The sequence below is a fragment of the Amphiura filiformis genome, chromosome 16, assembly GCF_039555335.1.
Source record: "Amphiura filiformis chromosome 16, Afil_fr2py, whole genome shotgun sequence".
NCBI lineage: Eukaryota > Metazoa > Echinodermata > Ophiuroidea > Amphilepidida > Amphiuridae > Amphiura > Amphiura filiformis.
In genome coordinates this window covers 2,719,467-2,731,065 of record NC_092643.1, presented here as the reverse complement: position 1 = coordinate 2,731,065, position 11,599 = coordinate 2,719,467, and the positions used below count along the sequence as shown (strand labels likewise).

The following is an 11,599-nucleotide window of genomic DNA, read 5'->3' as shown; positions in this document are numbered from 1 at the left end:
TATATTTATTATAATATAAATAAATAGTAATTAATTGATATATATGGATTTATGTGATGATTTTTTGACAGCATACCCAGCCCATTCTAAAAAATGTACCTCATCAGCACTGTTAAAAAATAACCTTTGACCGGTGATTGATTGATGAAAATAAATAGGAAGCGAATTAACAACAATTCTGTGATCCAATATAACGTCATTTTCTGTAAATAACTGCAGCAACACATGACAGTTAATCAACACACAAAGACATTGATTCATTTAACAGAAGACAGACATTACGCATTCTGCACTGACGTCTAGATCAGGGACTTGAAGGTCTTCATTTCACCATGTCAAAATTGGACGGTGAGCAATTTTAATTTTAATTTTTTTACTAGCCAACTGATCTGTATAAACATGGTAAAAATGTATAATTTATTATTTTTGATGACAAAATGTATCAAACTGCAGGAGGAATTCTAATTGAATGAACACAGCTTTCAACAGCTGTACTCGATCCAACCGCGATCGTATATCGAGGATTTCAAACTACAACGCGAACGCTGCAACGCAGGACCTCGGGATACAATACTATCCAATCACAAGTGGGTTGGCAGTTTGGCACGGACCACGGTTGGATTCACTTCCACGTTACTAGTAACGCACAGTCGCACACGCTGGCATACATGTACATCAAGCAGTGAAAAAAAAAAAAAAAAACTTCATGCTATGTCGAGCTGTGTTCATTCAATAAAAAATTCCACTGTAATTCCACCTTTTGCTGGCAATGATTTTTAAATGGTTTTTTTTAATGGAATAACAAAGTCGATGGATAAAATGACCTAGCCCTGGATTTTAAGTACCGAGTACTTGTCTTTTATATTCTTTCCGTTTTGAAATGCTTGCTAAATAATTTTGACAGTTTTTTCAATTTTCATACATACATGTCCTCCAAAAGATTCCATTGATTTTGATCAATATTTATTACACTTTTTGGTTAATTGTTCTAGTTTTTGGTCATTTTATGTTTTTGGTTTGACAAACAATATTTTGGGTTAAGGTGGTACTACACCCCTTGATAAATTTGTGACTATTTTTGCATTTTTCTCAAAAAATAATAACACACTGGTAACAAAACAAAAAACATATTATAGGGGCAAGGAATCTACAGTTACTACACTGGAATTTCAGTGACTCAAGACAAGTGGTATGGTACGTTATTTATGATAAGAAAAGAGGTACCGCTAGCTAGAATGAACCTCTTTCACTGGAATTTCAGTGAAGTAATTGGATTCCTTGCCCCTATATACATAACTTTTGTTATCAAGTGTGCAGTTATTTTGTGAGAAAAATGCAAAATTAGTCACACAATTTATCAGGGGGTGTAGACTACACCGTGTAGTACCACCTTAAGAAAGTATTAATTTATATTATTAATTACTGGTACAGGAAGCTCATGATTTAAGGTGGTACTAGTACTACACTCCTTGATTAATTTTGTGATTAATTTTGCATTTTTCTCAAAAAATAACTACACACTGGTAACAAAAGTATAAGGAATCCAATTACTTCACTGAAATTTCAGTACCGTAATTCAAAACAAGTGGTTCATTACATATTATATGTTAAGAAATGAGGTACATTCTAGTGGTACCACTTTTCTTATCATAAATAACATACCTCTTGTCTTGAGGGTTTTTTAATTGAACATTAAAATGTTTAGAAATAATTGATGTACATACATTTTATATAATTTGTAAATATTTTTTTGTCATTTTTCCTCTTTCAGAAACTTTGTTTCAACTTAAGGTAAGTTGATCTGGAAATATTTACATTTTGTACAATTTTAATTTACATGTAAGGCCTATGTGGATGAAGTACATAAAGCATTGACAGGACCTACAGCTGTATATGCAAACTAGTCTTTTTAATTCGGTCTCGAATTGTAGCCCCACAGTTGGGCGCAGTAGCTATGCAAAGTGCGCTTATCATAGTTTGTGACTGACACACACTTTTATGAACTTTCAGGAACATAGGTTAGGAATTGTTTTTGTCACTTGCAGTACCGTAACAAAAACGTAATAAACTTTCCCTATTACAAAATTCATACATGTACATGTAGTAACATTTTGATTCCAAAATCAAAGAGTCAATTAATTTTCATTCTAAAGGGTTGGAAAATGCAATCTTGATTGATTATATTGCAATAAAACCGTTTTACAAACTCCTTCAGGAAATGTCATTAAACATTTATAAAGAAGAATTACTCCATGTTTATGTGTACTGGACATCAGCTTTATAAATTATGATCAGCCCTGATTCAAACATTTTAATTTATAGTTATCATGTAAACATATAAATAAAAAAAAATGACTATAAACAACCTTTATTTTTGTTTGTTGTTTCTTTCAGTTTGCTAATAAGCAACTTGAGCGGCTGTCAAAGAAAGCAGAAAAGGACCAGAAAGTTCAAACAGACAAAGTGAAAAAGGTATGCATATGGTACCAATGCAATGTATAAGTGATTATTTTTTACTTACAGAATTTTTTGTGATTTCTGACAAACACTTGTTTGTCAGAAATCACAAAAAATTCTGTGTGTGGCCATATTTTCACGAAATTCATGCCTTAGTTTTTTTTATTTACCAATGTTATTGTTATTCGCAAAATTATAATATTTGTTTGTTGTTAAATTAGAGACTCAACCTCTATTCACAGAATTTGCAAAAATAAATAAATTACCACTTATTTCAGTATTCTTTTGGTAGGACTAAATCTAAAGTTTACTTCCAGCTTCCAGTTTGATGGCATTTGTGCATCTACATCCAGGAAGGTTTAGTAATCAAAATTGATTCAGGTATTTGGTGGAATTTAATCGTACAGATGCATTGAAAAAGTTGGCGCTTGGTAAATTCTGTAGGGAGTGCTAATTAGGTAATTGATTTGTCAGAATTACTTCACACATGTACTGTACATATGAAAACATGCCAGTTCTTTGTGTCAACATGCATGATTTAATATTACTATATTATTATTATTATAATTGTTTTATTGTTGTTTAAATCCAGGCGATAACACAGAAGAACATTGAAGGTGCTAAGATATATGCAGAGAATGCCATCAGGAAGAAGAATGAGAGTCTCAATTATTTGAGAATGGCATCAAGAATAGATGCTGTAGTATCTAGAGTACAATCAGCTATGGCTATGAAACAGGTAATAATTATGTAGGTGTGTATGTGTGCATTTGTAGACACTGGTAAATGAGGACATGAGAAGGGAAATACACAGAAATCAACCTTTTCGGTAAATCCCATAAGCCTTTGCAGGTAGACCTTGTAAAATAGTATTGCAAACTGCAGGAAATGGACTAAACCAATAGATATAACGTTTCATACATGTATTTATTCACCTGGCTTCACTCGAGGTATATTCATGGCAGCGGCCATTGATTGTAGTGTTGTGTGGTATTTCATTTAGGCATGGGCGCCACGATATTACATCTCTCCCTTCTTTTTGAGAGAGTCGTTGTCTGAGCAACAGGTTGTACTTGCTCATTTATATGGAGTTTAACAGTTACATCCTTCAACTTTCCTACTCCGTTGAAGACTGCTGGATATTGTTTAACAATGTCATTATTGATGTACTGTGTTGATGTGAAGAAGGTTGAGATCTCTTGATGTGTATTGTCCAAGAAGATTGTTAGCTTTACCTTTCACAACGTATATGTCTGCATCAAGTTCTCGTTCACCGGTATGATTAGTTGATTGAAATACACCTATGATAGGAATGGGGTCAGTACTGCGATATGGTGTCAACTCTATGTCTGTGTCTTGAAGCTGTATATTATGTGCTGTCTTATGTTTAATGTTGCTGTATGTTACTTCATCAATTATGTTCCATTTGCTGCCTGAATCTATACACATGCGTACTGGTGTTTTGTTGATGTTGACTGTTGTCATTGATATGTCATCATGGTCATTGTGCATGTTGTTCACAGTATGTATGCTGCTAAGAGAAAACACATGAAAGTTGTCATCTGATTCTGAACTGTATTGTTTTATGTTTTGGATATCATCATACTCATCAACCCGTTTACCTGTATTATCATTCAGAGCTTTGACTCGGTCTCTCTGTGTTTGTGTTCTGTTACTACTGGTCTCTCCTGTTTGTGGTTCTTTAGATTTAAAGTTACTTGATCTTGTATCTGTCCGTTTACTACTTTGACAAGCATGGGCAAAGTGGTTAAGTTTACCGCACGATGTGCATTCTTTGCCCTGCGCTGCACATTGGCCTTTATGTGGGTAATCGTATCCACAAAAGTAGCAGAGTTTGTTGGATGAGTTCATGGGTTTGCGGGGTTGAGTATATCTTGCTGCAGTGGCGGATTGAACCTTAGCCACTGTGCTTGGTGGAGACGATGTGAGATTTTGGGCCCTAGTTGTTGACAGTTCTAGGGTTCTAGCCAATTCAAGGAGTTTTTCCAGAGAATGTCCTTCTCTAGTGCTTTTTTTCTTAAGGTATCCGAGTTACAATGGGCAATGATTTGTGTTTTCAGTTCTCGTTCAGTACTATCGCCAAAGTCGCAGTGGATGGCCAACTTGCGCAGACTAGTGCAGAATTGATCGACGCTCTCATCAGCGTCTTGAGTCGTTCTCCGAAACATGATTGTCTCGTATATTATGGTTTTTTTGGGATTGAAATATTTGGTAAGCGCATCGATTGCTGGCTTGAGCTCGGTTGCGGTGCCAGTGTCTGGTAGTGTATCGAAGATATCATGTAGAGCTTCGCCACCATAATGGAGCATGAGAGAACGCTGTCTAGCTTCTGAGTTAATATCAAAACCTACCATCGCTGTCTTAAACCGGCTGACCCACTTATCCCAGCGTATGGATAGGCTGGCAGGATCAGAGTGTGGATCAAATTCTGGTAGGGTGGGCATTGACGATGACATGATTTATTGTTTATATTTATCCAGCTAAAGTGTCAATTAACTCCAGTTTTGTGCTTAAAATATACGTGTTAAGCAGTCTTGTGGCAATATTCAAATAATCAGATAAATAGTCTAACAGATTTCTGGCGATAATCATGTACAAGGTCGTAGTTAGTATATTAGCTGACACTCCATTTGACGATCGTCACTGCACTCTGACTCTGACTGTCTTGACTGTAGTCACTGTTTGACTTTGCATGCCATGGTATAGGTACGCTTAAAGATCGTACCTGTTCATTATGTTGGAGCGTAGGTTACAGTTTCCGCATTCGTCGCCAATGTAAAATAGTATTGCAAACTGCAGGAAATGGACTAAACCAATAGATATAACGTTTCATACATGTATTTATTCACCTGGCTTCACTCGAGGTATATTCATGGCAGCGGCCATTGATTGTAGTGTTGTGTGGTATTTCATTTAGGCATGGGCGCCACGATATTACAGACCTGTGAAGTTTGTTGTCACGCTGATGCATACATTGTTACTGCACATTTCATGGTTTTGATACGCACAGTAATGATATGCGCTAAACGGTGTGCACATCGGCATGACATCAAATGACATCATCTCAGGTCTACCTGCTGAGGTTTCTAGGGGGCAATGTTTCTAGATCTGTGCATATTTGTGTACATCTGTATGCAGGGGTCTTCTTTTAGACAGGTGTTTAAAAACACCTGCCCAAATGCCAGTGGAGGGTAACTTTGCAGGTTGAGTAGGTAGAATATTAAAAGTATTCAGCCCAGCTATTATGCATAAGCTTTATTCGTCACACAACAGAGAGAGAATTTATATTGCAGTTATTTTCCAACTTTTGTTCATAGAACAGATTGGTATTCTTAGCTACATGTATATGCCAATATCCCACCCCCCCAAAGTTAGACATCTTATATAATGTAAAATTTTGTCCAGAATTATGGATTTATGTTCATCAGATAATAGGATTGTAGTAATTTATTAGCCCTAGTTTTAAAAATGATTGAATTAGGCACATCATACATTGTTGGCATATGGTTTTATTGTTAAAATTAAAATATCCTCTATTTTGCATAGTCATATTGTTGAGCCTCGCATTCTTGAGTTACTAGTGATTGAATTGATAAACTTTCAGTCGGGCTGGGAACTTGGAAAGAGTTATGCCTGCATGTCTTTACTCCAATAACTGAGCACATAATATTGAAAGGTGGAAATTGGTAAATATATTTCAACTTTATCATTTTTTTCCATCAGGTGACCAAGACAATGGGTGGAGTAGTAAAAGGCCTTGATAAAGCACTCAACTCTATGGATTTACAGAAAGTCTCACAGATTATGGATAAATTTGAAACTCAATTTGAAGATTTGGATGTACATAGCAAGGTAAGATTTAATGGGTTTAAAAGAAGAACTGGAACAAGTCTGGAACTTTTAGGGGACAATGATCCATCATTCCTGCAATCCAGTTTTTTTTCAAGGTTTGCACATTGCAAGTGAACTCCTCATCTTTCCTTTAAAATAGCTGTTATAAATGTTTGCTGTAAGCCAATCTACAGGAATATTTTGGGAAAGGTGTGTGACCTGATTAACAACACCAATCTCCCACACACATGCTTACTTGCTTAATATTATAAGTGGTGTCCTCAAAATACAACAGTATGCCATATCCTTCTGTCCTGCTTGGCCATTCCCAAATCCATAACATCTAGTCTAGTGTCTTGCTTCAATACATCCACGTATGTTAGAGAGGTTTACCAGGTTTTCTCTTTCCATGTTTTGGTATCCAATAAATCAGCTTGGCTACAGGCTTAGTATTAATTCCAGTAAAACTGGTATGCCTGTGAGTATGCCTACGATATATATGTTTATCATTTAGCATTATTTTCAGTTAATCAATATCATGTGAAGTTAAACTGATTGGGTAGTTGAATCATGTCATGATATATCAGCATCTTTTGTTCTTGTTCTTGTTGGAATACTGGCCAACAATCCTGTTGGATTCAGACGGTCAGGAAGTGTGTGTGCGTGGATGTTTTCTAGTCTTGGTGATCTTTTGCTAAATAAGTTGCATGATACACATAATTTATTCTTTCCCTCGGGTAGGCCAAGGAAGAAAAAGTTCATTGTTGACCAGGATTTGAACCTGGGACCCCTGTGTATCTAAACTAGCACTCTTAACAACTGAGCTATCCAAGCTACATAATATCATATCACCCTGGCATGACCTATGTCTTTTCACACAATACAATACATATAGAAATTTTCAATTCTTTGCGTACACAGGTTCTAGAAAGCACCATGGGTCAAGCCACCACCTTGACCACACCCACAGAGCAAGTGGACAGCTTGATACAGCAGGTGGCTGATGAGAATGGCCTGGAGGTAATCACCGATTTAGAAGCAGCACCTGTAGCGTCGGGATCACTAGCCTCTTCCTCGTCGCGGACGTTGAAAGAAGAAGACAGCTTGTCAAGAAGATTACAGGCTCTCAGAGAATAAGAACATTTTATGTGCCAGACTTGTACAAAAACTCTGTAAGGGTCGGTATATAGTTCAATGTGTTTTGTCGTGGTGATAATCGCCACAGCCTGGCCTCAAAATTCAGTAAGGTCACTAAGGTCATGGCCTCTGGGGCCCTTAGACTTGACCTTGGTGCCCTCAATTTCAAAGCATTCTGTGCTATGTAGTGGCCTTTGTGCCCTTTGCTCAATGGCCATGAAAATGAGTGCCCTTGAAAAATGAATTTTGAGGCAGCGCTTTTCCGCTCTGTCTCTGCAAAAATGTGCTGCTTTCGAGAAGAAGGACATAGCCCAGAACAGAGCTAAGTTTTGATGGAAAATCACAGGGGTGGACTGAAAATTGCAGTTGGGTGGCAAAGAAAAGTGTGTTTGCTGCAACAGGAAAATGCATACTATGTATACAGGGGTCCATTTCACTAAACTTATTTACCCTTCGTAGCTCAAGTAACCGTTCACAAGATACAAATACCCTTTTTCTAGACTTACGAAGGGTCCCTGTAGTAAAGCCCTATTACTTACGACGGGTACCGATTGTAAGTCAATTTAGCGAAATGGAACTTACAATATACCATAAGGTTTGATTTTGAGACTTACAAAGCTTCGTAAAGTTTAGTGAAATGGAACCCTGGACTATATACTGACCCTTAAACAGCTATTCTTTTTTAAAACATTGTTTAAACTAATCATCTACTTATATAGTGATTGTCTTGAGAGCTGGAAAAATAAATTGTTGAAGACTCTGTTAACAACTTGACATCAAAATGATATTTTTGAAGTTCTCAAGCACATACAATACTCAACAAATTTAAAGGATCAAAATCTGACAATCTTGATATTACCTAAACTTTCTTTTTCATTATGGTGCTTACCAAGATGTTTTTCAGTGTCATGAGACATCAGTGTTTGGTAGTACAAGTGTTCTGTTGCTTAAACATTTATACAGAATGAAAAACGGCACTGATCTAATTTACAAGGGTAGGCCTAATGCTGTCTTTTTTTTTAATGCTAATAGATAAGTCTGATCCTTTTAATTTTTTGAGTAGTGTATTTGAGTAGTCCAGGGCTTAAAAGGTGAGGTCCTCTGGTTTAAGATAGAAGCATCTCTAACAAAACCGTAATGCATTCAGGTAACTACATGTATTGTATGATAGTTATGACAATGAATGTATGTCATAGACAAGAAATCACTTAATTTTCTAATTGTTCTGAATTTTGTGCCATGTATCAAGCATATTCTCTTGGTCGGGCTGATGTGACACAAAGGATAAGGCCTTGTAAATCCAGTATACACATGTGTAGTTCCCCATCGTCGAGCTGGTTGCTATGTGCATTCTTGTGCAAAGGGGACAATGTTTCCGGATGTGCGACTGAGTTATTACAAGCATGAATGCAGAAGTGATAAACAATCACGCTGATTGGCTAATCATTAATCATGACAAAAAGATGGTTGACCCATTGGTTATCTACTCTATGCGCATGATTATCACTATCACATATATCCGGAACTCAAAACAATTAGGAAGTTTACTTCAGGGCCCTGAATTTGAAGTCTACTTAAAGTAATATTTTCATTATAATTTGTCATTTAAAAAAATCAAAACATTTTAATTCCATTTATTTATTTTTTCTAGTTTTGGTCATGTATAGGACTTTTGGAACATGAGAATATATTAACTTATTATGGTACATCAAAAACCTTTATGTGTAGTTATAACATGGAAGAAATCCTTTTCTTTCATGGTTATAAACAGATGACAATGACTTTTAAATTGCAAGCCAACCTGAATGGGGAAGTTGATTATAGGTATTAATAAGTGACATCACTTCCAATCCCAATGTGAATCCTATCCCTAATGCTAATCTCAATACTGGGCTCAATACCAAAAGAAGTGAGATAAATCTTTGTATGTAGGATCACCAGTGGTGCACCTGTCCAGGGGAGGGCAACATTAATAGCAGTCCCAGTAAATCTTTCAGTGGAACACTTTGCAAATTTATCCCCCAAGAAAATTTTGCCTGGTTCACCACTATGAGGATCATCTTTAACATCGGATGCTTCAGATGATGCAGCTAGTGTAGTGGCAACTACCACCACAAAACGCATGTAAAGTCGGTCCCCGGTCAATTTTGTTTAATTTTATTTATATAAATAGTATATCAAAAGCTATAAAAAGATACATCATTGACTTCATATGATACCCAGCAGCTGAGTTATGGTTTGTTAAACTTTGCACTTCATGCACATATGAATATGACTTTGATCCATATTTTACCCTGTAGCTCTTAATCACATTGCTGACTTTACAAGAGGTTTTTGGTGAATGATCACATTTGTACGCACAATCCATAAATTATTATGGGCTTTTGATACATCATAGTGTTCTTTCTAGTGTTGGTAACTTGTACTGGTTAAAATTTATATAGCTTTCATTATGCAATAACACTTAAATGAAGTAAACTTTTTCATTTGAATGAGAGTGTGAATCAAAACAGAAAATATAACTTGGTGTGAAAAAAGCAAAATATTAATATAATATTGTGTATTTTCTATTCATTAAGTTTAGGACCTTCCATGGTAAATGTAGATATTTGCTGTTGCATACTGTCATGCATATAAAGTGTACTTCTTGAGGTACATTTTGGAATACAACACTTCTAAAGGGTCTATAGAAAATAGCAACATTTTCAGTTGTACACTTTGATTTTTTTTGCATGTAACAGGAATAGAAGAAGAATGAATCTATGATTGAATACAAGAATGTTGTAACTGCTTTGTTATTATCATGCGATTATGACCTGTGTAACTGTCTCCACATGAGTGTCAACTGCAGACAACAAGTTTCAAATTTTGTTTAAAAATTTCAGAAATATAAATGTTCAAGACCATATCTGGAATCAGCATGACAAATGCATTAAAATGAGTACAAACAAGCCCAGTATTGGTTCAGTGGTTCTTGAGATAACTCTTGATATTTTGAGAAAATATCTGAAAACTTGGGAATTTTTATGTTGAAACCCATGGCCAGCACGCAGAACATTAACAAATGATCTAATATAAAGTGTATGCAATTCTTTAATGAAGGGTTAGAATCTAGGGATTTTGTAAACAACTTTTGTTATTATTTAAATAGTGTCATAAAAAACATAAAGAATTTATACATACAAAATTGTATACAGAATTGTACATATTATATTATATTGTAGGTTATATCTGTATGGGAAAGTAGTTAGTAAAGAATTAATAAAAATTGAAATATAAAGTGCTGTTTGTTTCCAAACTGTTTTATTTCAGTGAAACATTTACAGGTATGTGACCTGAATCCAATTGACCGCATCATTCACCCTCCTCAAAATTAGGATTTTTGTGTCAAGTGACAGCCCATATTTTCTTTTAACCCTGGTGAAATTTTAGACTGGAAATATGTTTCGTTTGAACATCTCTGTTAGTGTAAAAATACTTAGGCCAAAGAAAAATGTTCAGTTGCCCTCAGCAACCGACCGAAAAAGTTAGAAATCATGGGTCTTTTCTTTTTTTGTAGAAGAAACCTTAAATTTGAACAGTATCACGGACATTTTATATTTGTCATTCACTCATGTTATTTATTAAATGCATATTTGATCAAAAACATGTATTACCATTTAAATTCAGTCCAAAAAATGCAGCAGTAGATATAAGGCATCAATGAACTACTTGATATCAGTAGATGGGGGGATTGATGAAATACCTGATATCAGCTGTAGATAATAGTATATTGACAAACTACCTGATATTTGAGTTCGATAGGGCATTGAACTGATATCAGCTGTAGATTTAGGGCATTCGTGAACCATAAATATCAACAGACGAAGGGCATTAATGAACTTGATATAGGTCATTGATGAACTACTTGCTATCAGTACTGGATAGAGGCATTGATGAACTGCTTGATATCAGCAGTAGATATAGGGCATTGATGAACTACCTGATATCAACAGCAGGTATAGAGCATTGATGAACTACCTGATATCAGTACTGGATAGAGGCATTGGTGAACTACTTGATATCAGCAGTAGATATAGGGCATTGATGAACTACTTGATATCAACAGCAGATATAGGGCATGAACTACCTGATATCAGCAGCAGATATATGG

The 11,599-nt window shown here is 35.6% G+C and overlaps 1 protein-coding gene across 1 annotated transcript; it reads left to right on the top strand.

The window, feature by feature from the left end:
* Nucleotides 1-144: 144 nt before the first annotated feature.
* LOC140135417 (charged multivesicular body protein 1a-like) lies at nt 145-10,718 on the top strand. The gene is made up of 6 exons (XM_072156908.1): nt 145-348; nt 1,772-1,791; nt 2,395-2,472; nt 3,050-3,196; nt 6,202-6,330; nt 7,231-10,718. Exons 1-6 carry the CDS (start codon nt 333-335, stop codon nt 7,444-7,446), a joined length of 606 nt encoding a protein of 201 aa, XP_072013009.1. The 5' UTR covers nt 145-332; the 3' UTR covers nt 7,447-10,718.
* The last annotated feature ends 881 nt before the right edge of the window (nt 10,719-11,599 follow it).